Source organism: Tenrec ecaudatus, chromosome 1 (genome assembly GCF_050624435.1).
Source record: "Tenrec ecaudatus isolate mTenEca1 chromosome 1, mTenEca1.hap1, whole genome shotgun sequence".
Taxonomy (NCBI): domain Eukaryota; kingdom Metazoa; phylum Chordata; class Mammalia; order Afrosoricida; family Tenrecidae; genus Tenrec; species Tenrec ecaudatus.
Window position 1 is genome coordinate 22,974,136 of NC_134530.1, and position 27,578 is coordinate 23,001,713.

Sequence of the window (27,578 nt, forward strand, 5' to 3'; positions counted from 1 at the left end):
GAGAGGCCAGGCCATCCCCACCTTAGAAAGAAGTTCCTATGTATGAATGTGGGTGGAATTGGGGTTCTAGACTGGAGTCTGCAAGGGTCACTGTCTACCCCCAACTCCTGTACCCCACCCCTCAAATGACACGGACTGCAGGCAGACTGAGTTTATTTGTGCATTGTGCATGACAGGGGGCAGGGGTATCTCTCTCGAGTCCAATCAGTTCCGTGAACCCCAGAAACTGCCCATCAGCCCCCACTGTCCCTGAAGCCAGCAACCAGCTACAGTGTGTTCTCCTTGCCCCCTTGACGCGGCAGGACTGAGGCCCTCCTGTGTTCAGAGCGCTGAGGGGCTCACACAGAGTCGGCCACACTTGTGACCCACAGGTCCCTATTTTACAGACTAGGAAACCGAGGCACCGAGTGAGAATCCCTCACTGGCACGCTTGGCCCTGCTCCCCATCTGGCAGTGGGACCCGCAGATGGACACGTGGGTGTTCTGCAGCATGGGGGCTTCAGGAGCCTGTGAGCTGTGCATGCATCCAGGCTCTGATGCTCAGTACTGGCCGTGGGCCCCCTGGTGAGTCACCGCCTCGCTCGGAACCTCGGTTTCCTCATCTGTAAAATGGACAGATGCATTCAGAGAACTGGCCCCTGAGCCACACCACCCCCTTCGTGCCTACTGCAGAGCCTCACGTATTCTGTATTCTGGGCCGCTATATTTCCTTGCTATCCCCTCCCCCAGCTTCCCCCCACCTCCACCCTATCCTTCCCCAGCTCTGGGGTGTGGCCTGGAGACTCCATTCTGACCAATGAGGTATAAACGGAAGGGCCCCCTGCGCTCCCAGGAAGGCTTCTTAAAGGTCCTCTGCCTTCCTCTCCCAGCCCGGAGGTGAAGGCTGGCGCCCTGGCAGCCCTACTGCACCACGAGGCATCCCTGAGAACAAACTCCGAGATCCGGAGAAGCCTCAAATAGAGGGGTACACCGTGTGCTAAAGCTCCCTTGTCGAGGCCGGACCTACCCCTACAGAGTCCTGCCCCGATGCCTGGCCCCAGGCCCCCTCCCTGAACGCTAACCTCACACCAGCGTGGAGTCTTTCCCCGTGGCCCCCGGCCTGTGGCCCAGCATGCTGCGCATCTCGCGGGCGACCCCATCCCAGGGCCCTGCGCCTGCCAGCACTGTCCTGTGTACGCAAGGTGCAGGCAGGCTGCCCTCCTGGCCGCCCCCCAGGGCCATCGGCGCTGTGGAGGAGGCCATGGTCCCAAGAGGGAACTCAGGCTCGGGACAGGTTGAGTAGGGGGGTCGTCGGTAGGTACCCTGCTGGGGCTGAGCCCCGGGGCCAGCCTTGGAGACCCTGGTGGGACGGACAGGATCCTCCTCAAAGGGTGGCGGGGACAGCTCGTGGAGGCCACGGCGGGTGGCCCGGGCGGCACGGAGGAGCGTGTGGGTCAGCACGGCCACCAGGGCCAGGGCTCCCAAGCCGAAGATGGAGGCGGCCACCGCGCCCGTCTCAATCTCAAAGAGCAGCAGCGCGTAGATGGACAGAGCTGGGGAGGGAAACAGGGCTCGTTTATTCACTCCACAAACATCAGCCGCCAGCCCTCAGGGGCGCCCCAAACAGGGGCTCTTCCTAGGGAGCCCCACCACACAGGAGGCACAGACACGGGCCTCTCTGATCCTCCTGCGCCCTGCGATAGACGCTCATCATCTTCACGTCATGAGTAAGGAAACCGAGGCCCAGAGAGGTTAGGGGCTCCCCCAGAACTGCACAGCTAGGAAATGGCAGAGGTGACCCCAGTTCATAGACAAAGAAACTGAGGCTGGGAGGGGGAGTCCCTGGCCCAAGTTCATCAAATCAGTGGGTTCAGAGCCGCTTTGAAAACCTTTTTAAAAACAAATAAAACCCACCACAGCCATCAAGTTGATTCTGGCTACGAATGAAGGTATAGCAACCCTCTAGGATGAGTTGAAGCCCTGGTGGCTTAGTGGTTATGTGTTGGGCTGCTAACTGTAAGGTCAGCAGTTTGAAACCACCAGCCACTCTCTGGGAGAAAGACGAGGCTTTCTACTCCCACTAAAAGTTAAATTTCCAGAAACCCACAGGGCAGTTCTACCCTGTCCTTTAAGGTCACTATGAGTCAGAACCAACTGGATGGCAGTGAGTTTTAAGGACAAAGTAGAGTTTCCAGGACTGTCCAGGGCTTTCTACTCCCATAAAGAGTCACGGTCTCAGAATTTCAAAGGGGTAGCTCTCAACTTTCCGAATGCCAGACTTTCATACAGCTCCTCATGTGGTGACCCCCCCCCCCAAGCATCACATTATTTTCCCTGCTACTTCATCATTGTCATTTTGCTACTGTTATGGATTGGGCAACCCCTATGAAAAGTTCCTTTGACCGCCCCCCAAAATGGGTCGCGACCCACAGGTTGAGAACCGCTGACCCAAGGGGTAGCTGAGTCAACATCAACTCAATGTCAGTGAGCTTGGGAGTCTTAATGGAGGAGACAGCCTCAGTTTCTCCCGCAGAGCAGATAGCTGGTTTGAATCCCAGGCCAAGCCAGGACATACAAATCAACACAGTAAGAAACCACTTCTCGCTCACTAAAACCCAAAGCCTGCCAGTCAGCTTGGGACTCCAGGTGAGCCCGGGTGTCACGCAGCAGAGCTGCTCTGTAGGATTCTCTTGACTGTGATCTTTCCAGAAGCAGACTGCCAGGCCTTTCTTCCATGGTGCTGCTGGGCGAGTTTGCTCCGGAAGTGCTGGAACCAAACAATTGGGCAATACTAAGAGTTGGTTGTCGCTGGGAGCTGCCCTCGAGCCAATCCCCCCCCCCCCCGCGACCCCTGTGTACCACACAAGGAGATACGCCCGGGCTGGCAACATCCTCACAATCGTTTCTATGTTGAGCCCATTGTTTCAGCCGCTGTGACAATCCATCTTGAGGGGGGGCCTTCTCTTGCACTGCCTTTTACGCTACCAAGCCGATGTCCTTCTCCAGGGACTGGTTGTCCAGAATAAGGAGACAGAATCTCACCATTCTTGCCTCAAAGGAGCATTCTGGGCATCCTTCTTCCAAGACAGACTGATTTGCTCTTTGGCAGCCCAGGGTACTTTCAGTATTCCTCCCCCAACACCATAGTTTGAATGCATAGATTCTTCTTCACTGTCCCATGGTCACATACATGTGAGATGACTGGAAATGCCATGGCTTGGGCCAGCTCACGCCTCTGTCCACAAAGTAACCCCCTTTTGCTTTTCAACACTTGAACGAGGTCTTGTGCAGGAATCCAGGGACTGGTCTCTCCTGACAACGTGTCCAAAGTACACGAGACGAAGTCTCACCACCCTTGCTTCTAGGGAGCAACAGGACCCAGTGATTCCATGCCTAGGGACCACCCAAGAGAACTGGGAACCAGGCAGGGCTCAAGCAGACACCCGTGCGCCGATGCTCACGGCTGTTCACAGCCGAAAGGTGGTCAACAGCGTGAGTGGCTATCAGCAAATGATGGATAAACACAAGGTGGTCCATCTACAGACACCAGGGAAGAGTGTGCAGTCATTCCACAGGAAGGAAGCACCGGTATATGCCACAAATGTGGATAAACTAGGAAAACCTTACACTGAATGAAAGAACACCACCACCGCCCCACCCCACCCCTAAACAAGGACACACAGTATCTGATTCCATCGATACAAAATGTCCCCAGCAGGCAAATCTATAGAGAAAGACAGACAGGTGGTCCTTGGGGTGGGGGCTGGAGGAGCTTTGGGGGTGTGTGAGGGGCCAAAGAGAACCCTCTTTGGGTTCAGCTGTTGTTGAGGGAAAGGCCTCCTCTGAGGTGGGTGTAACCCTTCTGGAGCCAGACAGAGGCGGTGCTTGTATAAGTAGGAAAGCCCTGAATTAGTGCCCCCCAGCTGTGCTCTTGAAACAGGTTAAGATGCAAGTTTTGATCAAGGGTAAGGTTGAGTAGAGAAGAGGTATAGCTGTAGCCCAGGTGGGAATGGAGCATGGTAGTAGGGCAGGAGGAAAGTCAAGGGAGATGGAGGAAAGAGCTAGGAGTCAAAGGGAATTTATGGAGGTCTAGACAAAGACATGTACATGCAAATATATATATGAGGATGGGAAATAGATCTATGTGTCTATATTTATAGGTTAAGTATTAAGGTGGCTGAAGGACCTTGGGCCTCTACTCAAATACTCCCTCAATGCATGAATACTTTCTTTTATTAAATTGGAACTCTATGATGCTCACTCTCCCGACACAACTGCGGAAGCCAAAGTGGGTGAACAAGTAAATGTGGTGAAGAAAGCTGATGGTGCCCGGCTATCAAAAGAGATAGTGTCTGGGGTCTTAAAGGCTTGAAGGTAAACACGCGGCCATCTAGCTCAGAAGCAAAAGAGCCCACATGGAAGAAGCACACCGGCCAGTGTGATCACGAGGTGCCAAAGGGACCAGGTATAAGGCATCATGCAAAAAAAAAATAGATATATGTATATATATATATGTGTGTATATATCATATTGAATGAAGGGGGAAGTGCAGAGTGGAGACCCAAGGCCCAAGTGTCGGCCATTGGAGATCCCCTCATAGAGGGGGTTAGGAGAGGAGATGGGTCAGTCAGGGTGCGATGTAGTACCGATGAAGAACACAGCTTTCCCCCAGATCCTGGATGCTTCCTCCCCCCAACTACCATGATCCGAATTCCACCTTGCAGGGCTGGATAGGGCAGAGGTTGTACACTGGTGCATATGGGGGCTGGAGGCACAGGGAATGATACCTTCAGGACCAAGGGTATGAGGGGCAATGCTGGGAGAGTGAAGAGTGAGTGGGTTGGAAAGGGGGAACTGATTACAAGGATCCACATGTGACCTCCTCCCTGGGAGATGGACGGCAGAGAAGGGGGGAAAGAGAGACTCCAGATAGGGCAAGATATGACAAAATAACAATGTATAAATTACCAAGGGCACATGAGGGAGGGGGGAGCGGGGAGGGGGGGGGAAAAAGAGGACCTGATGCAGTGGGCTTAAGTGGAGAGCAAATGCTTTGAGAATGATTGGGGCAGGGAATGTGCGGATGTGCTTTATACAATTGATGTATATATATGTATGGATTGTGATAAGAGTTGTATGAGCCCCTAATAAAATGTAAAAAAAGAAAAGAGGGAAAAAAAGAAAATGATTAGGGCAAAGATGTACAGATGTGCTTTATACAATTGATGTATATATATGTGTGGATTGTGATAAGAGTTGTATGAGCCCCTAATAAAATGTTTTTAAAAAAAAGATGCAAGTTTTGTTTATGTATTTTCCCACACTCCCTAAACATGGCTTCCAGCTCCGGAGCCCCTGGCTCTGGCCTCCTTGAGTTACGGTCGGGGCAGGCATGGGGAATCTTTATTTCTGCCAAGGGCCATTTGAATTTTTTATAACATCATTCTCAGGCCATACTGGTCAAACATTTCCTTAACCCTACACACACACACAGACACACACGTGATGGTTTGGAGGCCTGGTGCCGTAGTGATTACTCATTGGGCTGCTAACCAGAAAGGCAACAGTTCGAAACCACCAGCCAGAGTCTCGGAAACCCACCGGGGTAGTTGTACTCTGCCCTGTAGGGTGACTGGGCATCAGGAGTGAGCCTTTGGGCTTGTTTTTTATGTGATGCCTCAGAGGAATCTTGAGTCCCATCCTCGGATCACATCCTTCTCTGGCCTTTTGCTGATCTGAACCACATGATGGTCAGGGAGGTGACCTTGAGGACCTGTCTGTCCCTGTCATCCTGTCCAGTTGGCACAATTCTTGGTGGTGGGTGACTGTCCTGTGTATTGTAATACATGCAGCAGCATCCCTGAACTTCACCCACTCAATGGCAATAGAAGCCCCCACCCAAGTCATGACCATCAAAAATGTCACCAACCAGTCCCAAGTGCCGCTTGGGAGGGGGCAGAGTTGGTCCCTCTTGAGGATCCATTGATCTAGTCCCCAGACACTGGGTCTAGAAAGTATTGGCCCACCTCTTTAGATGCAGTGATATCCCTGGAACCTTGCTTGGCTAATCAGGTCCTTGTGATTGGTGCAGGGGTGTCACATGACCCAAACTCAACCAATCAGAGCCAACCCTGAGACTTTTGCTTGGTCTACCGGGCTGGGGAATCCTTTTTCTAGCAATCCATGGCTTCTACAGCCACGGCTGCTAGGGGCACCGAGCTGATGGAGGGGCTTGTTTTGGTGTGGGGGCTGTTTTGGTCCACTCCCTGGCTCTCACTTTTGCCGACGCTGCACTGGAACGTGTCAGTCACAGTAGAACCAGGTCAAAGCCTTAGTTTGGATCTAAGCATCCTGGAAAGGGCTTCTATAATTATTCTTTTGGCTCTGGCTCATGTTGAACAAAGGCCTGGCTGGAGAATTCTTGCAGAGTGAGGTCACTTCATCTCACAAAGAAGCAAACTCCGAGGTGAAAAGGAGGTGAATGAATACCAAATTTAACGCTTAATGTGACTGACATAATGTTAAACCCCTCCCCCCCTTTTTTTTTGGGGGGGGGGAGCTCTTTGCAATTTCCCCTGTGGTTCAGAACTAGGACATTTTCTTCTGTGGGTTGCCAACATTTTCCTTGGCCCGGCCCACGTGAGAGTTTGCATTTCCAGGCACCGTGCCCCCCAATAGTCACGGGTACAGGCATCCTTTTCAGAAGACGTGAAATGAGAGGCATTTCACATGACCTCGTTTGAACGCCTGGCTCCAGCGCACCTGAAGTCAACTAAAATCAGTCACCCAAGCCAGGCATATCTTTCTGAACTACTCCCTTCTCTTTGGTGAGGCTAAGCGATGGGGCGGGGGGCAGGGGGCGGGGAGGCGGTCAGGAATAGCACACTCTTTGTTTTTCCACTCAACTGAGTCATTTCTTTTCTTCCGGTAAGACAGGTTGCCGGCAGGCTGGCAGTGAGCGCTCCGATGCAGTAGGAGTTTGCAGACTTTCTGAAACCATGAGTCAGGGCACTGGATGCGAGGTCGCAAAACCTTGGGCAGTTCTCTACGGGGCTGAGCACACCACCACCACGAATTGGTTCGAAATCGAACGCGGAGTGAGGTCGAGGCGTTTCTGGCTGCGCATGCCCGTGTCGCCCCGCAGACTCCAGCGCACGCTGGGTTCTGAGCGCACCCCATGTGCTCGTTGCCAAAGGGGAAAGAGAACCACGGAGTGGACAAAGTTTAAAGGGCAGCCCCATCCATAGCACCAGGCACGCCGTTTTCCAAGAGCCAACCACAGATCTACAGCTGTTGGGTCTTTTTAAAGAATCGTGATGATTCGATTCTTTGGCCAGCACATCTGAGGGACAGCATGTGGGTCACTTCACGTTGAGAAAGGAAAGGTAGGAGGTGTGTGTTCTTTTTAAGGCCAGGGATATCGTGCCTGCCTCTGCTTCTTATTTGGGAAGCATGTGGTGGTGCGAACTTAACAGTTCCCTGCTGGCCCAGCCACAGATGGATGGCTCACCAATGGCTCGCCAGCCTTAAGGAGCAGCGAGGCCCTGGTGAAGGAAGGCCTGTACCCGGAGGAACCTTGAAGTCATGCTGAGCGAAAGACATCAGTCACCGAAGGATAATCTCTGCATACCCGACTTACACGGAGCCCTGGTGATGTGGTAGCTAAAGCACTGGGTGGCTAGCTACAAGGTCAGTGGTTCAAACCCACCAGCCACGCCACAGGAGAGAAAGGAAGCTGTCTGGTCCTGTAAAGAGTGACAGTCTTGGGGGAGAGAGGGGGAAAAATGAGCTGATACCAAGGGCTCAAGTAGAAAAAAATGTTTTGGGAATCTAGGACGGACGAACCCCTCAACACTAGCAGTGGGAATGGCAACACCAGGAGGAAAGGGGGTGTAGAAAGGGAGAACCGATCTTGGAGATCTATGTGTAACCTCCTCTCTGGGAGATGGGCAATGGGGAGGCGGGTGAGGGGAGACGCCGGGGAGTGTAAGATAAGACATAATAATTATTTATAAACTATCAAGGGACCAGGGGGGAGAGCGGGGAGGGAGGGGGAGGGGGAAAAAAGGGAAACTGAGCTGATTCCAGGAACCCAAGTGGAAGGTGAATTATGAGAATGACGAGTGCAACGAATGTATAAGGGTGCTTTGCTCAATTGATTTATGTACAGAGTGTGATAAGAGCATTATGAGCCCCAATAAAAAGATTAAAAAATAATTAAAAAATAAAATTGCTTGTCAGGGCAGAGATTTCACTGGGAAATACTTTCTTGCAAGGTACTCTGGATACAGTACTTTTATTTTCATTCTCTCATTTGGGTTATTGGATATACTACTACATTCTTCTCTTCTCATACTGGCAAACAAGTGAAAAATACTTTGGAAACCACTCAAAATTAGAAAATAAAAAATTACTCCTAAAAAAGAAGAAAGAAAGAAAATGTTTTGAGAATGCTGGCAACAAATGTACAAATGGGCTTGACACAATGGAGGGATGTGTGGATTGTGATAAGAGCTGGACGAGCCCCCAATAAAATAATTAACAAATAAAGAAAATCAGGAAAGGGTTTAAAAAAAAAGTTTGACAGTCTCAGAAACTTTTTGGAGAAGTTCTACTCTGTCCTATAGGATTCCGATGGGTCCCAATCAACTCAAAAGCCATGGGATCAGATTCCACTTATATGAAACAAGCAGACAAACAGAGACCAAAGATTAGCCATGGTGACAGGGCACAGGGGGTGGGGGTTAAGGAGGGAGGGAGAACGGAGGCACTTTGACCAAGAACTTTAGTTAACACCTGTGAAACATTATGTCTAGGGACTTCCCATGACTTGGAAACTTCTGTTCAGCTAAATGTATCAAATCAAAGAAAGATAAAATGCTCTGACAGCAGATGGTCCAGGTGCCACCCACAGGCTTTTATGGGTTAACTGGGAATTCCTTCAACATGTTCTGAGATCATCCTCCAGCGTACAAAGGGGCAAACAGAGAGAATTTGCCGAAAGTCCTAGTCCAAGACTTGAACCTGGGTAGGGTGGCTTCAGACTTGACCCCCATCCTGGGGCCAGGATTCATGGCCACTCCAACCCAAAGCCCTGCCTCCAGCCCCCAGCACACACCTGCTAAGTAGACGGAGACCCCGCAGCAGAAGAGGCCAAGGGCCACGTGTCTGAGAAGGCGGCAGTCGTAGAGAAACCAGTCGGACCTGGAAGGGGTGGGTGTGGAGAAGGAAGACATGGTCTCAGGAGGTACAACTGGTGGGGAGGCGGTGAGCGGGAGGTGGGTGGGGAGAGGGTAAGAGAATGGCCTGATGAAGAGGATAGCTAGCTTGTGGGAGCCAGGATTTGCAGGAGGACCCATTGCCACCCACCCATTTGACATCCAGCCACTTATCTACTTTTGTCCATCCATCTATCTACCCAATCATTTAATCACCCACCATCTTGCCACCATGGATACACCAGCCTATCCAGTCACTGTTCATCCATCTACCATGCACCTAGTTGATAATGGTCCATCTATCATCCTCCTACCCTCTGTCCATCTCTCCAGCCACCCTTCTACTCACCCATCTATCTGTCCATCCATCCATCCATCCATCCATCCTCCAAAAAATGTATGTTAATAATTCAACCATCCATCCATCCACTCATGTAAACAGCATCCATTCACACGCTCCCTCACTCCTCCATCAAACAGGTCAACCATTACCTACCTTCCATTCATTTAACCATATGCCATGCATCCATCCATCCCTCCACTTAAACCACGTGTTCTAGATTAAACCATGTCCCGCCTCTCCAAAATATGTGTGGGCATCCCAGTCTTGTACGTGTGAGTATGCTCCTCTCTACCAGTAGGGGATTTTGTTGTTATGTTATTAGATCACATCTGAGTAGAGTGGGTTCTAAACCTAATTGCTTCTAAGTTATGAAAGGAACAGATCTCTCACACGCGCGTGCACACACACACACACACACACACGATGACGCACTGGACGTGAGGATTGCTTACAAGCCAAAGAACCAAGGAGCGCCTGGGCCGGTACCGGCAAGGAAGGATTTGCCTCCAGAGCTCCAAGAAAAGCAGTCTGTTGGTTAAAGCCTCCTGGCAGCGCCCAAAGACTAAGGAAACATCCGTCCATCCTCGCCTTGCACCTGATCCCCATTCATTCTACATACAAACACCCCCCTCCACTCATCCAGCTCCCGGTCCATCCTGGCCCCCCTGCCTGCGGGCACTCAACCCTCCAGACCTTGCAGAAGAGTTACTCTGGGCCAGACACTGCTCAAACCCCCCTACCCCCCCACCCCCGCCCTCACCTGAGACCACACATGAGGCCGCAACAGGGGAGGCACCTGCTGAACGTTTTGAGCACATACAGGAGGGAAGGAGGGAGGGATAGATGGAGGGAGAAGGAGAGGGGGCAGAAAGAAATGAAGAGCGGGAGGGACCGGTGAAGGACAGGCGGAGGGAAGAGGAGGAGATGGATGAATGGGGGAGGAAGAGGAGCAAGAAAAGGCATGGAGGTGGATGGAGCGAGGCAGAGGAGGAAGAAGGGGTGGCTGGCAGCTTCATGAGTGATGAATGGGTGAGTGGAGAGAAGGGAATGAAGGGTGGGCTGTGGGTGGATGGACAGATGCGTGTGTGAGTGGAGAGGGTGGGAGGGAAGTAAGGCTGGTGGGTAGATGAGTGGTTAGGTCGGGAAGAAGAGAAGGGATTGGGGGGGGGGGCGGATGGACATAAGGTTACAAGAAGAGAGGTAAAAAGGAAGGGGTGGAAGTAAAGAGTGGGGAAGGAAGGAAAGTCTCCCCCATTTCCAGGACCCAGAGGGGCAGCTCTACCTCCAGCCATCCAGCTGGCCTTCCCTCGGGCACTGGGCAGCGCGCCTACCTGCCGGGGCCAGGTCCTCGGGCCATCTCAGCGCCCAGGTGGCCGCAGAGCGCGGCCAACAGCAGGCAGGTGAGGGCCAGCACCAGGGCGAGCGCAGCCAGCGCGGCGGCCAGGGGCAGCAGCGCCCCAGCCGCGTCCTCCGGCAGCCCGGGGCCGGCGCCCAGCTCCGGGGCCAGGAGTTCGGCGCGGGGTCCGCGCAGCTCGGCGCGGCCTGCCTGCAGCTGGAACAGCAGTTGCGCCCCCAGAGCCGCCAGCACGGCCGCCGGGATGCCCAGCAGGGTCATTGCAGCCAGCACCCGGCCGCCGTACGACCGGGCCATGGCGGGGAAGTCCGGGCGCTCGGGGGAGCGGTCGGGGACACAGAAGGCGCAGGAGCGTTAAGGAGGGAACCGAGGTTCCTGAGAAGGCTCCTAAGGGGGCGCCGGGCGGGGAAGGTTCGGGGCCCAGAGGGGGCGGCCGAGGGAGGCGCCGGGCAGGGATCCCGGGAGCGTGGCGCGGGCACGCGACAACTCGGAGAAAACTTGGAACAAAGTGTCTTCTCCGTTGGGGCCCCGAGGCCGCGGCGGGCGCCCTCTCCAGGCCTGGGGACCCGGCGGGACGCAGGACGCAGCCCCGCCCCGCGGCGCCCTGGGGAGCCCCCGCCGTGGCTCTAGCGTTGCTGGAGCTGCCTTTGTTTTGAACCCGAACAAGTTTTTAAGTAATTCATTTTGGCATTTGACCTCAGCCCTGCCGCCCCACACCGGGCTGATGTCCCCGGGGCGCAGCGAGCCCCTCCTCCAAGCCTGTGCGTAAACGGTTCCTCCCGGACCCATCCTCACCTGCCCCCCCACCAGTCCCTGCTGAGCTCTGGTCTTCCAGCTCTCTCTCTCTCTCTCTCTCTCTCTCTCTCTCTCTCTCTCTCTCTCTCTCTCTCTCTCTCTCTCTCTCTCTCTCTCTCTCTCTCTCTCTCTCTCTCTCTCTCTCTCTCTCCTTCCCTCCCTCCTTCATTCTTTTTTCTTTCTCCCTCTCCCTCCATCTCTCCATCCTCCCCCCCCCCCCATTCCTCCCTTTCCCTTTCAGTTGAGGTCAAGTCCGTCTAACACAATTGTGACCATTTTAAGTGACATTGAGGGTATTGACAATGCTGTGCAACCATCACCTCTATTTCATTCCAGAACATTCTAGCTCCACCCCCTTTCCCAGATAAGTCCACAAGCAGTGGCTGGGGAGAGGGGCATCCTTTATTGATGGATGTGTGTCCCTAGGGATTAGCCCCTGCTAGTGGACCCGGCAGTGTTTGCCTTTTTGTGCCTGCTTCTTTCCCTCCGCACAAGGTCTTCCAGGTTCATCCTTCTAGCGGGAGTCAGGGCGTTGGTTCTCTGGATGGCCAGTGGTGGGATTTGAAGAATTTAACAACAGGTTTGTTTAAGAGTCAAAAAGATCTACTGAAAGGTAGTCAATTTCGTGCAGCTAATACTGAAAGAGGAGCAATAAAAGAGGGGCACAAGGCTAGATCATGTTATAAAAGTTTTAAAATACGAATGAAAATATATTAACACCTGACCAAAACACCTTCCAAGAAACCTTGTTATTTATCTATATTGCTTCTCGATTGGTGTCCTCGCTTGTGATACTCTTCACTTTTATCTGTGCATCGTCGGCCGTGTGAGTGATCTGTAACCATCGCTTCCCTGTAGGAGTAGGAGCCTATGCCTTGAGAGGCAGGCCCCGTAGACAAGTCATTGTGTTTGATAGATTAGAGACAGGTGACAGCTCTTCTCCGAACATCTGATGGTCATCGTTGAAAACCCCCTTTCCACTTTTGCTGAACTTACAGCAACTGTTTTACCTTTTTAAAACACTTTCAGGAATTATATAACTCGCTCGTAATATCTTGTGGCACTTTGGTTATATGACACTTTCTCTCTACGTTATACGTTGACTGAAGCAACAAATGCAAGGGAATAAAAATGTAGTATTTCATCCAAAGTACGATGAGCTGTATGAAATGAATGCCTTGTGAGCATAGTTCTGTCTGATTGTTATGCCCATGGACAGAATGGACATTACTACAGGCTCTGAGAATACTCCACTTCGTAGAGGAATGTGTAAAAGCATAAGGAATGTGAATGGTTGACTTTTACATTGGGTGGCTGTCCAGCCACCCACCTTAGCGAGAACTCCGACTCCAAGAGTCACCTTAACAACCGGCTCACTGACCTCAACAACCACAAAACAGGTCTGGGTTCTGCTGAACTGGTGCAAACTGGCGGAGTGCCACCACTGCTTGTGGCTGAATGCACATCTGCATGGTAATCATTGCCAGGCAGGTGGGCTCCTGGGCCCAGGTGAGGAAGGCCGGCTCTGGGTGATGTCTAGGAAACACAGTGAAGAGGTGGGTAGCAAGTGCGTCCTGCCGTTTGGCCGTTTCTAAATGTCTTCCTTTGAAGACCACCAGTGACCTGGTGTTGCAGACTGAAACACAGCCCGCCCTGTACCCTCCTGACGAATAGTGATGTTGGAGCCCATTGTTGCAACCTCTGTGCCCACCCATCTCCTCTTTCCCAGTGACTTTAAAAGCAGGACTGGCCTCTCTTGATAACATATCCAAAGTATGTGAGATGAGACGTCACCATTCTTGCATCTAAGAAGCATTCTGGCTGTACTTCTGAAACACGAGTTTGCTCTGCAGGTCCTTTGAATGTTCTTTGCCAGAACCAAAATTCAAACGCATCAATTCTTCTCCGTCTTCTATATTCATCGTCCATGTACCACAGGCATAAGGGGTGATTGAAAACCCCGTGACTTGGGTCAGGCACCAAGAATGTAAGTGTGAGGCTGGCTCTGGGTCCAATGTGTCCAGCCCACTGAGGTTCCCCGAGGGAAAGCTGTGCCCAAAAGGGGAGTGGAACCCACAGGCTGGGCAGGACAAGTGTGAAATGAAGCTGCTGGTGCTGTCCCAAAGACGCCTCGGGTCTCCCACACCCGAAAGCAAACTCACTGCCATCGCGACTCATAGCGAACGTAGAGGGCGAGGTCGAACTGCCCCTGTGGGTTTTCAGAGACTGCAACTCTTTACAGAAGTAGACAGCTGCACCTTTCTCTCTCCTGCCTCTCAGAACCTCGGTAACGCTCCCCCCTGCAGTCCCGCCCACAGTTTCCATGGAGATCAGCGCCCCGCTGATCCTAGTTAGAGTCCACACCGCGTCAGGTGGTTTACCTCTGTGCACTTGCGCTATCTCCTCGAGGAACCGATCCCCCGTCCCACCTCCAGGGGGCGACGGAGGCAAAGCGATGCGGCTTAATCTGCAAGCTACTCAGCCTGCTTCCCATTTCCAGGTGAGAGACGTGAGGCTGCAGAGTGACACAGCCCCGTGGTCACACAGCTGTGGAGTGACCGTAACCCAGAGCCTTTCCCTTCTATGGGTTGCTGCCTCCCTCGGGGGATACTTGGGACCCACCTGGACAGGTTGACCGGTACACTCGGGAGGGAACCTGGGAGACCAGATTGACTTCCATCAGGTCCCCGCTGGACAATCAGATGCCCCAGCACTCAAGGGGGACCCAAGTATTAAAATACTTTTGGAAGGGGGTTTTCCCCTCTCGTGTTATTTTTTAAATGGTGAAATTGGTGACGATTTGAAGAGCAGATCACCAAGCTTCCACTGGACCATTTGGATGTTTTGTGTCCACTCATTCATGCAACGCCCTCGCTGTCTCCTCGCTTATCCCACTTCCTCCAGTGCCTCCTCCTCGCCTAACCCTCTGAACTTGGCCCTCGGCTAACTGCCGCCCTTTGGCTCTGAAATGACTGATTATTCCACTTCCATTTCAGACCTGAAGTTGGTAAAGGCCCTAGTCTTGGGGGTCCCACTGCCCTCTCTCTAACCAGGAAGCCTAGTCTCTTTCATGACTTTGAGTTTGGCTCCACATTTTTCTCTCACTCTATCCAGGACCTTTTAACGTGTTTTTTTTTCTTCTTCTTCCCAGAACCGTTGGTCATGGTAGTCGGGCACCCTCTAGAGCAGTGGTTCTCAACCTTCCTAATGCTGCGACCCTTTCAGACAGTTCCTCATGTGGTGGTGACCCCTAACCATAGAAGTATTTTCGTTGCTACTTCGTCACTGTCATGAATCATCATGTAAATATCTGCTATGCAGGATGTATTTTCATTGTTACAAATAATTAAAGCATCGCGATGAATCATGGAAACAACATGTAATTATATATTGTGAAATATTTATTTCTAATGACAAATCAATGAAATGTTGTCTTGAAGCATGGTGTAGCATGGGTCACAGTCTTCACGCCGGTCCTCGTAGGTGGGCGTATCTGCATGTGGGCAGACCTGCCTGGAGACAGAGAGAGGAGTGGGGTCTCGGTTCCTAAGATCATCAGAAATATGTGTTTTCTGATGGTCTTGGGCAACTCCTGTGAAAGGGTTGTTTGACCACCAAAGGGGTCAAGACCCACATGTTGAGAACCGCTGCTCTAGTGTTTCTGGTCTCAGGGCTGTGGACACTAATGTTTGTGTAGTCCATTAGTCTATTGGATAACTGAATATGTCTTTAGACACCCTATGTCATAGCAGTTACACACTGGGCTGCTAACCGTAAGGTCAGCAGTTCAGAGCCACCAGCTGCTCTTGGGGAGGAAGATGGAACTTTCTACCTCTGTACAGAGTTATAGTCTTGGAAACTCGCAGGGGCAGTTCGACCCTGTCCTGCAGAGTCACTGTGAGTCAGCCTGAACTCGATGCCAGTGGGTTTTGAGTTAGATTTTCTTCACTCATCTGTCCTCCAGGCAGAGAGACTAATGGCTGCCCCTTAGACGGCTGCTCAGGAGCATTGAAACCTCCACTGCTATTTACCCAATAGGAGGTTGAACGCTGTCATTGTCAACCATGTTATGCCAATAGACGGTGTGGTTCCCATCCTCCTCGCCCCAGGGGATGATCTCCCAGGCCCAGTGACCCCTTCCCTAGAGGAATTTTTGTTATGTCTAAGAAGTATTCTTGGAAAAGACTTTTGCCATTTTGCACATGAGATATATGAGCAGCTTATTTAAATATGATTAGTAACTGTATCCAACATCTAAGGCGTATACTTGAGAAAAATCCAAATGGCCTTGTTGTCACTAGAGAAAGATATTTGGGAGGGGGGGAGAAGGAAATTGTGCCAGGTGACTCGGGGCGGGGGATAACATCAAAACGTCTATGAAAGGTTTGTGCAGTGTTTCAACAGAAAAGTATGGTTTTTTTTTAAATGAACAGAGCCCTGTAGTTATAACAACAAAAATGTTTTTTTTTTCTTTTGTAAGGTCAGCTTATATGCATCAATCTATCTGAAGGTCTAAAACCATGCTAATTTACATTTTGGACCTTCTAATGCATTCAAGTCAGGAGCGCAGTGGGTTACCGGTTGGGCTGCTAACCAACAAGACCAGCAGTTCGAAATCCCAAGCCCCTCCCAGGGAGAAAGATGGGGCTGTCTACTTCCATAGATTTTCCGTCTCGGAAACCCACAGGGGCAGTTCTACTCTGTCCCAGAGGGTCACTATGTGGGCATCAACTGGATGGCAGTGAGTTTGGTTTAATGTTACGACGATGCTTTACATGGTCTGGTTTAATCTGCATGCACCGGAAGCCTCTGCTATTGCTGCCAGTGTTTGAACAGTCACCACTTGGGTCAAATTTCCTGCTGCTTGAGCTACAAGACTGTGGTAGGTGAAGCTCCACGACTTTGTGAAGCTCTACGCCTGTTGCTTTTTTGGAGAACCAAGTAGTGAAGGGCAGGAAGGAGAAAAATCGAAAAGGCTTCCACTCAGCTGCTAAGAACATGGGAACTAATGATGTTGGCATTTTGGTGGATAGATCGTTTCATGTCAACTGGATAGAGTGAAGGGGTGTTTAGCCCGTCAATCAAGTCACAGTCTGATGATGCCTCCTGGTGGGCGTGGCCTTCTCTTGAGGATTCTGGGTATTCTCTCTCTCTCTCTCTCTCTCTCTCTCTCTCTCTCTCTCTCTCTCTCTCTCTCGCTCGCTCTCTCTCTGCTTCACCTTTCTGCTGAGGAGACACAATCAGGAGCTGAAGGAAGCTTCTGTTAGATTTCTCGGGTGAGAAACACCTCAGTCCTTGGTTCCGCATGAGATGGAATTCACACTGAAGCCTGGTTAGTGATCCAGGTGGGTTTTTATAAAGGATAGAAGATTCAGGCATTACAGAAAACTGAATGAAAGAGAGACCCAGCCACATACCTAGGACTGCAGAGGGGCAGCTGGGAAAAGAGAGTGGTGGTCTCTAAGTTCCAGCCTCTTTAGGGCCTTCTGGTGGGAGGAGTGGTCAACCGTGCTGGTTGACCCCATTGGCTGAATTAAGCTCACCTGGCCTAGATTGGGCCAATCCAGGTGTACCGCCCCTTCCTGGCTCGGAGCCTGCATTGGCCCATGCCCTTCAGCCTTTATCAGCTTCCAACTTCCTCTGGGGGGCCCTCTGGGCATGGAGAGGACTGACCCCCTATCCGGCCACCTAACACTTCCACCACCACTGTATCCATAAGAATTTCCACCCACTGGCCTGAGATCCTGCATTCAGCATCATGGCATGTGCTGTGTGAGTCTGAGAGGAATTTATGGGCTAGTATCGGATATATGGGCAAATATTGGACTTATGGACTGGATCTGGACCAGGCTAGGATGTCTCTCGATATGCAATTAATTGCTGTTCGATATAAAGCTCTCTCTTACACATGAGTGTCTGTGCATTTGCTTCACTAGTGAACCCGGACTAACAGTCGTTCAATGTAGATTTTACACAACCACCATAGTGGCTGTGAGTTGTGCTGCTAACTGAGTCAGCAGTTCAAATCCACCAGCTGCTCTTTGGGAGAAAGATGAGGCTTTCTACTCCCTTCAAGAATGACAGTCTCAGAAACCCAGTTCTGAGACTACCTGTTCTACCCTGTCCTGTAGCATCACCATGAGTCTGCATCCACTCATGGCAGTGAACAGAGCTAAGAACCTTGCTGGTGTTCATATAATCTGAGAAATATTACAGTGAAGCAATTTGCAACTTTATCACCTATTGTTCCACGATTGAAGTTGACCCATAATCATCACTAAGGAGTCCTGATGGTGTGATAAGTTAACCCCAAGGTCATCCGTTCAAGCCCAGCAGTCTCCCCAAGGGAGAAAAAGGAGGCTCCTGTCACAGTTTAAAGTCTCTGAAACACCAAGGGGCATTTCTCCTCTGCCCTATAGGGATCACTGTAAGTCCAAATCAATTGGATGGCCGGGAGTGAGAGGGTTCAGTGTGATCTGGTATAGGGGGAGGCCTGTGGGGCAGAGTGATACATGAGTTACTGCACTGGGTAACACCACTGAGGAATGGCCAATTAAAAGAAAGGAAAATGACTTTTTCTTTTAAAATATGGAACGCTTCACGAATTTGCGTGTCATCCTTGCGCAGGGGCCATGCTAATCTTCTCTGTATTGTTCCAATTTTAGTATATGTGCTGCCGAAGCGAGCACAGAAAAGGACTTTTAATTAAGGTGATAGTGGCCAATCTTGCTATCATGGGCATTGCGTGTTTGAACAACCAGAAGTGGCAGGTCTGGGGTAATCCCATTTTATGGAAGGGGAAACAGACCCAGGGCAGTGAGGTGGCCTTCCTGGTCACACAGCAAGAGCGTGGGGCGCTGGGACTTGAGCCCTGGCATCCAGTGCAAACTTACCAGACACTACAAGTCACAAACAAGATGCTGACGCAGAATGAGATTTCATTTCACATTTATATTCATTTTAGGGTTTGGAGCCATTAATTGCTCCCTTCCCCAAGTCTTAATTATTTCCAAAGACGCTGGAAAAACCCTCCAAGTTTCTCCACCTCAGGAATGTCTCAGTACAGACCTCCTCCCACCCCAATCTCCCGGGGGGGGGGGGGACCCCTTAAAGAACCTTCCTAGAATTCCACCCCCCTCCCCGTCCTGGCAGGGAGCTCAAAGTGGACACACCCGTCCCCTTTCACCCGGCCGTTTCCCAGGTCCAGCTATCAACTTTAGCCGAGCTCTCCTGTCCTCCCTTCCGCCCCCTCCCCACCCCCCCATCACAGTCACCAGCCCTCGGTCCCCAGGCTTAGAACAGACCTAGTCTCCCCGCTGCCCCCCTCACCCCAGGAGGTTCTCATTTCGGGTTCCATCCCCTTCTGCCCTGCTGGGCTGGTTTTCACCATCACTCTCCGCTCCTGGAACTGGAAACTGCTCCGTGGGGACCTCGTTAGGGTCCCCCTGCCCCGCCCACCCTAGGGCCCGGGTCTCAGAACAGCGCCCCGGGCTCCTCCTCCCCCTCGGCCCCGCCCCTCGGCGCCGCGTCCACGCGGTACTTGCGGCGGCGGAGCGGGTCGGTGAGGCTGCGCGGCGCGGGGTCGTCCAAGTCCTCAGCTGGCAGGAAGTTGCGGTCCAGCAACCCCGCCGCCTCCTGCCAGTTGGCGAAGCAGGCAGGGCCCAGGCAGCGAATCTCGTCGGCCGCGTCCCGCGTGAGCACGTCCCCGCCCGGCTGGAGCACCACGACCGCAGGGAGACGGTCCACGGAGAACCGGCGCCTCAGTTCCCTGCGGGGGCGCAAGGTCAGGACGCGGGGCCCAGGCAGCGCCCAAGTCCAACCTCCTCCAAGCACGCCTGGAGCACCTTCCGTGTGCCAGCCCTGGGGACAGGCCAGAGTCCGGTGCACGCTGGTCCCCCTATTGCTCCGGAACACCCCAGGCTCACAGTTTGTCCCCGGGCCTTGGCAAGAGCTCCGACTTCTGAAAGGCGCTCTCCAGGCAATGCAAGGTTCGATCAGGGGGCAACCTCTGATCAAAACCCCTCCCTATTGCGCGGGCGTTTCCTTGACTCCTGTTTGATTTGCTTCTCCTCTTGCTGTTTCTCCCCAGACACAAATGTCTGCCCCTGTTCATGAGGGTCGCTGCTCCCGGAACAGGGGGGCCACAGAGTTTTAAAATAACAACAAAACCACAATGTCACTGAGTCAGTTCTGACTCAAACCAACCTTTAGGATAGAGAAGAACCGTCCCTTCCAGTTTCTTAAGGCTGCAAAGTGCGCACACACACACACACACACACACGTGCCCTATCTAGGGTCTCTGTGAGCCGGCATATGATTCAGTTGTCCTTGAGAAGGTGACCCTGTCTGGAAGGAGGGTTTTTGTTCATGTGAATGAGGCGGAGTTGCTGCAGGGTGTGTCTGAGGTGTAGAAAGATCAGATTCTTCACAGAGAGAGATACTCCCTGCCAGAAGTCCACTCTCGCTGCGCATGGGGACCCTTATAGGGTAGAGTGTATCTGCTCCCTAGGTTCCCCTGGGCTGTAAATCTTTATAGGCACAGACAGCCGCATCTTTTCCCCAGGACTAGCTGGTGGGCTTCAACCACTGACCTTGGTTAGCAACCCAAAGGGTTCCTTGAGAGAGAAAAGCCAGCACAGAGGAGGAAGAGTCAGCGGCCTCCTGGAGAGAATCAAGGAACTGAGATGGCCAAGGTGACCAAAGTCGGAGACCAGGCTCTTGACCCAGGGCTTACAGAACGCACCTGCTCCGGGAGCCTGTGTCCTGACTTCTGACCTCTGGAGCCGAGAGAAAACAAATCTCTGCTTTCTAAGGACGCCCACTTGAGGGCACAACAGTACCAAGGAACTAAGGCATGCCCATGCCGGGCAAACAGTCCCTGGGCTAAACAGACACCTTATGGGACTGATTTACTGAACCGTCGCCTCCTGGGACATTTCCCAAGTTGGCACAGCAGAGTCTGTCACGTTCATGCTTGGTTAAGTAGTATCAGGAGGTCTGAAAAGTTTGGGAGCAGTTGTCTAAGATACAACTCTTGGTTTGGAGCCAAAGAGATAGAAAGGAAATCAAAGGCTCAGGGAACAGGCTGGTCTTTGGGACCCATTACCTCCACGAACCAGAGCCCCACTTGTCCAGAGACCGGAAGAATTAGCTAGCTCCTGGCTGCTGCTATTCAGGCCAGGAACATAATAAATAGTCTCAGATAGAATGGTTTTTTTTGTTTAAATCATAGCATAAAACTCAACATCTTAAAAACAAAACACAACGATCAGACTTACTAGACCTGGGGGACCCCTAAGACTGTCATGCTGAATGACCCTTAAGACTTGGAACTGAAACTACTCCCAGCGGCCACCTTTCAACGAAATAACAGGGTGGCTCATCACACGCAAAATACCACCCTGAGGACTGTGCTCCTTTTATACCAAAACAAAGCAGCCATCTGTGTGACACCAGGCGGTCAAGTCACCCTAACAGCAGAGATGAGACGTTCAGAGCCAGGAAAGCAAGAAAAATGGAGACAGAAACCCAAGGACTGACTTAATAAGAATGTTGATTCAATGTGGAAACAGTAACCAACGTCACTGAACAATATAGGTAGAAATCATTACATTCGAACTACCGTATATACTCGAGTATAAGCCGACTCAAATACCAGCCGAGGCACCTAATTTTACCACAACAAATGCATTAAAAATGTGCTGAAAAACTCGGCTTAAAAAAAACGGCTTATACAGGAGTATATACGGTAATTTGTTGTATACACTTTGACCAAAAATTCAATAAAATCGGAAAAACAAAAACTTAAGGGGTACAGTTCTCTCTCACACACACACAGAGGATTTTGGGGTGTTTTGTGCTGTTATTCATGAATTCTTGTCGAGTCAGCACCCCACCTACAGCAGAGTTTAGGTCCTGCCCCAGCTTCACGGGTGCCCCAGTCAATTCTGTCCCAGGGCTTGTTTCCCAGCACGAGAGAGTGCAGTAATCTGTTGTGAGTCACTGGGCATTTGTCGGCTGCTTTTGAGAAGTGGATCACAGGGTCTTTCTATTCTTAAGTCTGGAAGCTTCTGGAAGCTCTGCTGAAAGCTGTTCACCCGGGCTGAGCAGCATCACGGCAAGAAGAAAGCCACCACAGTAGGACAGACTGACAGATGGGCGGTAGAATGTGACTCTATCCCATGCTGTACTGGGGAGAGACAAAAGCAATGATTCGTTGTTTAGCAGGCATTTGGATTGCACAGGTGCCTGCAAAGGCTACATGGAGTGTGTGTGTGTGTGTGTGTGTGCGTGTGTGCGTGTGTGCGTGTGTGTGCGCGCGCGCACATGCGCAGGGAGGGAGGGAAATGTGCCTGTTTGGGGTGGGGGTGGGGGGACTTCCCTCAGCTGCACAGCCCTGCTGGTAGGGTGGATTACAAACCTGGCTTCTCACCGCAAAGCCAGCATTTGAAGCCCCAGCAAACCCCCCTGAGAAGAAGACTTTCTTCTCATGAAGATTTACTCTCAGAAACCCCTAAGAGCCGCCCCCCTATCCTATAGGGTCTCCGTTTGAGATCCCTCCGCTACAGAGGACAGCTGGAGGGAGGGATTATTCAAAGAGGTGACCCGCTTGTTATGTAACCCGCTTAACCACAGCCACCCAAGGCTGCCAAGTCTGGGGCCGCAAGGAGGACACCTGTGGGTCAGACACATCGGGCAAGATGCTAAGCACCTTCTCTTCGTCCCGCTTTTCTTGTATTCAAAACTTTTCAGGAGAAAAGAAACGAAGGACGGTCCGAAGGGCCTGTATCTTGAGGTTATTAGGAGGCCCCGGAAGCCTGAGGATTTGGCAACCAGCCTAGGCCAGCTGTGCATTCCTGGGGAGGGCGGCAAGATTGCTGCAGGGAACCAGCTAGGCATCGCCAAGACCTATACCTCGACGGCTGAGACCCATAGAAGGAAATGCTTATTTGGTGAGAGAGCCATCTCTGCCAGGCCTGCTTCCTCTTGTAAACAGACCTTGCAGGTTGCCCAGGCCCAGCCTCTATTTCCTCAGAAACAATACACTGGAGCTCTGACCTCCTTTTTCGATCCTCCCGCAAAACTGTGGCCCACAAACTACAAAGGGAGACTGGGACTTCTCATTGTTTTGTTGTTGTTGTTTTATTTTGAAGCCAGAAGTCCTTTCTTGTGGACACACAGTCTTCCTCTAGGTTGGCTTCCTCCTCTCACAAAGGCCCCACTGTAGTATTCATCTGAGGTGTCTTTTGTTGTCAGTTACAGTAGTTTGTGTGTGGGGTGCCAACACAGAAAGGAGTCTGAAGTTCCAAGAGAGACTGACATGGATTGAATACATGTGGAAATACTTAGCCCTGAACCGATAAATAAGATCTGATGAGAAACAGGCTTTTTTCCCTCGGCCGTCAGACTACTGTGGATGAAATCCAAACCTGCTGCTCGAGTTCCGTCCAACTCACGGCCAGTCCATGTGTTACCAGTGTAACTGCGCCTGGGGCTTTGCTTCGTTACAATATTTCAGGCTGCAGATTGCCAGGCCTGTCTTCTGTGGTGTCCACAGGTTGCTTCAAACAACCAACCTTTAGGTTAATAGTAGACCGCAAACTGTGCTACTAGGGAGTTTATCACTTGCTCACTCACTGTTCTTGAATTGATTGAAACTCAGAGAAACAGGGAAAAACTGTACCTTGGGGGTTTCCACGGTGGTAAAGGAGCAGAAAGCCTCATCTTTCTCCTTCAGGGTGGTTGGTGGGCTTGAAATGTTGACCTTGGGGTTAGCAGCTCAATGTGTAAGCCACTTTGCTAGTGCAGAATGGATCTTGAATCTAATTCCCTTCTGCATTGTAAGAGGACCTTGATAGTGCACTGGTAATACGTTGGGCTGCTAGCCACAAGGTCAGTAGTTAGAAACCACCAGCTGCTCTGCAGGAGAAACGGGAGGTCTCTACTCCCACGAAGTTACAGTCTCAAACCCCCACAGGGGCCGTTCTACTCTGCCCTAGAGGGTCACTATGAGTTGCATCCACTTGATGGTAATGAGTTTGGGTCTGGTTTTGCTAAGTTATAAAAAGAGCAAAACACACACACACAGAAAGAGGAAGACAAATGATGGTGACAGATGCGCCCCAAAGCCCAGGAATTCTGGCAGCTACTGTGAAGCTGAAATAGACCCAAGAGCCAAGAAAGACTCCCCTTAGGGCCAGCACCCTGCATTTGGACGTCTAGTTTCTGAACTGTGAGAAAAGAAATGTCCGTTCTTTAAAATCACCCACCTAGTGGCCTTTTGTTGTGACAGTTCTAGAAGGCTAAAACAGATACTGGTGATTGGACACTTTGGGGGTAAAGTTGGAGTCCAACCCCCACAACCCCTATGATGTCCACCCTCCGTAGCTCCCCATTGACTTGCAGCTTAAGTGTATGCTGGCTGAGCGAGGTGCCCACACGCTCACACCAAGAATGCCTGTTCTTCCTCTGGACGCAGGACCTTGCCTGAAACCTCTTCCCTTTCTTTTTTGTCTTCCCTTCTCCTTCCGGTGTCTCTGCTTGAAGCAGCGGGTCTCCACCTTCCGAATGCTGCGACCCTTTAATACAGCTCCTCATGTGGTGGGGACCCCCAACCATAACATGATTTTCATTGCTACTTCATCACTGTCGTTTTGCTACTGTGATGAATTGGGCGACCCCTGTGAAAGGGTGGTTCAGCCCCAAAGGGGTCATGACCCACAGGTTGAGAACTGCTGGCTTAAAGCTACGTCCTCAGGGAAATGGCCCCTGACCCCCTAACCTCAACTGAGGTCTCCCATGATAGTTCCATGTGGTATTCTTTACCTACAGAACTTAAGGAGCCCTGGGAATACAGTGGTTATGCATTGGGTTCCTTACCACAAAGTCAGTAGTTCAAAACCACCTCCTACCCTGTCCTGCAAAAGAAAGAGGACACTTTCTATTGGTAAGGATGTAGTTTGGGAAACCCAGTGGGGCAGTCTACTCTGTCCTAGAGGGGCGCTATGAGTCAAAATAGGCTCGGTGGCTGTGAGTTTGGTTTGTTTGTTTGTTTGTTGGGGGTGGTGGTGTTGAGTCTAGCACCACCTTGTGTAAGCTCCCCAGGGAGTTTTCGACAGAAGCAGATTTGCACTTCCCCGAGCTGTATGTAGACACACACACACACACACACACACACACACGGGATATTTGTTAACTTGGGGGTAAAACAGAAGAAACTGTAAACCAAAATAACATCTCACGCTCCGCAGAGATGCTCCTCCTTCAGGAAGCCCTCCAGAACTTCCTGCTCACCTCACCTACCCAGGTGTAAGGAGGTGACTTGTGCCCGCCCTGCATTTTGCAGGTGTTGGGAGGCTCTTCTGCCCGGTATATGGGTATCTGTAGGTGTGATCTTGTTTGGGAACAGCCTTTTCTTTGTTTCCCCGAATGAGGCCACACCCTTTCAGATGCGGCTCAAACCAGGCTCTTGTTGATGCCAGAAAAGGAGTAATTTGGCCACCCAAGGAAGCCCTGGTGGCACGGCAGTTGTGCCTTCGGCTGTGAACCGCAAGGTCAGCAGTTTGAAACCACCCGCTGCTCTGCAGGAGAAAAAACGGGCTTTCTACTCCCGTACAGAGTTACAGTCTTAGAAACCTGCAGGAGCAGTTCTGCCCTGTTCCACAGGGTCCCTGTGGGTCGGAGTGGACGGATGGCAGTGACTTTGGTAGTTTGCTTGTTTGTTTTTGGAAGTAAGCTAGCAGGAAATGGAGACAGGAACATGGCTGACTGAAGGCATTGAGACAAGGGCTGTCCCCCAGGATAGAAGGGGCCAGCCTCCCCTCCAGCCTGTGTGCTGAATTTGGACTTCTAAACCCCTGAACAGGAAGAAAATCCATTTCGATGGGCTAAAGCCACCCACGTTTGGGTTCTAGCAGCACTAAGATACCTGGCCAAGGGAACAACAAGTGAACTAAGATCAATGGAAGGAAGGCCCTAGGATGCCTAGTGGGGCTCAATCAAGGGCAATGTAGTAGCAAGAAATTACTAAACCAGAATGAAGGCTGAACATGATGGTGGGACAAGAGGGAAGCAAAAAGGAGATAGAGGAAAGAACCAGGAGGCAAAGGATATTTATAGAGGCCTAAATACAGGCATATACATATGTAAACACATATATAACAAGAGGGGAATAGAACTATGTACTTATATCTATATGTTAAGAATTAAGGTTGCAGATGGACATTGGGCTTCAACTCAAGTGCTCCCGTAACACAAGAACACTTTGTTCTAATAATCCAGCACTCTGTGATGCTCACCTTCCCAACACAATCACTGAAGACAAAATGTGTGCATAAGCAAATGTGGTAAAGAAAGCTGATGGTGCCCAGCTATCAAAAGAAATAGCATCTGGGGTCTTAAAGGCTTGAAGATAAACAAGTGGCCATCTAGCTCAGAAGCAACAAAGCCCACATGGAAGAAGCACACCAGAAAGAAAAAGAAAAAAAAGCACACCAGCCAATGTGATCATGAGGTGAATACCCAAGGTGAATGGGGGAGGGCAGGGACATGGAGTGGAGACCACTGCCCATCTGTAGACAATTGGACATCCCCTCACAGAGGAGTAACAGGGAAGAGATGAGCCAGTCAGGGTGCAGTATAGCACCGATGAAAAACACAACTTTCCTCCAGCTCTTTGGTGCTTTCTTCACCCCACTATCATGACCTCAATTCTACCATACAAATTGATTTAGACCAGAGCATGCACACTGCTACCGATAAGAGTCTGAAACACAGGGAATCTAGGAGAGATAAAGTCCTCAGGGCCAACAAGGAGAGTAGAGGGATCAGGAGGTTTAGGGGAGGGTGGAGGAAGAAAGGGGGAATTGATCACAAGGATCAACCTAGAACCTCCTCCCAGGGGGACGAATAACGGAAAAGTGGTTGAGGGGCGATGGAGGACAATATAAGATATGAAAATAATAATCTATAACTTATCAAGGGTTCATGAGGGAGGGTGGGTAGGGGAAGGACGGGGAAGAAATGGGGAGCTGATATCAGGGGCTCAGGTGGGAAAAGAATGCTTTGAAAATGAAGGTGGCACGTGTGCAAATGTGTTTGACACATTGGAGGGAGGTATGGAGTGTGATGAGATGTAGGAGTCCCCAATAAAAGTATTAAAAGAAAAGATACCCAGCAATCCCAGAAAGCCAGGAAGGGCCACTCTCTGGGCCTGCCCTCTCCCCCAGGAAGCTCCCCAGCCCCCCCACCCTTCTCCCCATGGCCTCACATCCTCAGGTCATCCTGGAAGGGTAGGAAGAGCCACTTCTTGGGCATGTCCCTGAGGAATTGGTCCTGCTGCTCTTGCGTGGGGTCCTGGGACACGTACACCAGCGCCAGCTGCGCGGCTCGCAGCACGTAGAACTCATCAGTCAGCTTCACGAAGAAGTCCCTGAGCAGCGGCGCAAAGGCCTGGCAGCGCGGGCAGCCCCCCGCGCCGAAGAACAGCAGCACCAGCCGGTTGTCCAGCCGCCGGCTGAGCTCCTCTTCGGTGTCCAGCTCGTCCTGGTCGCTGTTGTTGCGGATCAGGACTCGGCCAGAGAACAGGGAGGCCATGACTGGGCGCGGAGCCGGAGGACTTGTTCCAGCCCCGGGTCAGTTGGCTCCTCTCAGGGGACGAAGGCTGGCTTCGGACCTCACTAATCTGCTTAGATGCTGACCTGCGGGGCCACCAAGGACAAGAGGCAGCAGCTCCCATCCCAGGCTGGCCCTGCAGCCCCTCCCCTTCTCAAAGGTGTGCTGCCAACTGGAATCAAGCAGCCCTAAGACAAACAGCCACAGGGGTTCGGTGAGGTCTGCCAGGGTACAACGGGCCGGGAGTTTCTGAGACCGTAACTCTTATAGCGGTAGA

The 27,578-nt window shown here is 51.5% G+C and overlaps 2 protein-coding genes and 1 non-coding gene across 3 annotated transcripts; all 3 read right to left on the minus strand.

Annotated features, from left to right (window-relative positions):
* Positions 1 to 1,062: 1,062 nt before the first annotated feature.
* Positions 1,063 to 11,314, minus strand: TMEM221 (transmembrane protein 221). Its single transcript, XM_075548816.1, has 3 exons — positions 10,872 to 11,314; positions 9,098 to 9,183; positions 1,063 to 1,532 (listed from the first exon to the last, which is right to left on the minus strand). Exons 1-3 carry the CDS (start codon positions 11,189 to 11,191, stop codon positions 1,063 to 1,065), a joined length of 876 nt encoding a protein of 291 aa, XP_075404931.1. The 5' UTR covers positions 11,192 to 11,314.
* A 6,957-nt stretch (positions 11,315 to 18,271) lies between these two features.
* Positions 18,272 to 18,378, minus strand: LOC142438142 (U6 spliceosomal RNA). The gene has a single exon (XR_012782572.1). It is a non-coding gene; the product is annotated as a U6 spliceosomal RNA (small nuclear RNA).
* A 784-nt stretch (positions 18,379 to 19,162) lies between these two features.
* Positions 19,163 to 27,283, minus strand: NXNL1 (nucleoredoxin like 1). Its single transcript, XM_075556222.1, has 2 exons — positions 26,958 to 27,283; positions 19,163 to 19,457 (listed from the first exon to the last, which is right to left on the minus strand). The coding sequence occupies exons 1-2, from the start codon at positions 27,281 to 27,283 to the stop codon at positions 19,163 to 19,165; spliced, it is 621 nt and encodes a 206-aa protein (XP_075412337.1).
* Positions 27,284 to 27,578: the final 295 nt, after the last annotated feature.

What these genes read in the sequence shown, in the direction of transcription:
- TMEM221 (XM_075548816.1), bottom strand. Translation starts at nt 11,191, where the DNA reads ATGGCCCGGTCGTACGGCGGCCGGGTGCTGGCTGCAATGACCCTGCTG. An exon ending in CGAGGACCTGGCCCCGGCAG is followed by an intron (nt 9,184 to 10,871) that starts GTAGGCGCGCTG and finishes CACCCCTTCCAG; the next exon opens with GTCCGACTGGTTTCTCTACG. An exon ending in GGTCTCCGTCTACTTAGCAG is followed by an intron (nt 1,533 to 9,097) that starts GTGTGTGCTGGG and finishes TTCCCTCCCCAG; the next exon opens with CTCTGTCCATCTACGCGCTG.
- NXNL1 (XM_075556222.1), bottom strand. Translation starts at nt 27,283, where the DNA reads ATGGCCTCCCTGTTCTCTGGCCGAGTCCTGATCCGCAACAACAGCGAC. An exon ending in TTCCAGGATGACCTGAGGAT is followed by an intron (nt 19,458 to 26,957) that starts GTGAGGCCATGG and finishes GCGCCCCCGCAG; the next exon opens with GGAACTGAGGCGCCGGTTCT.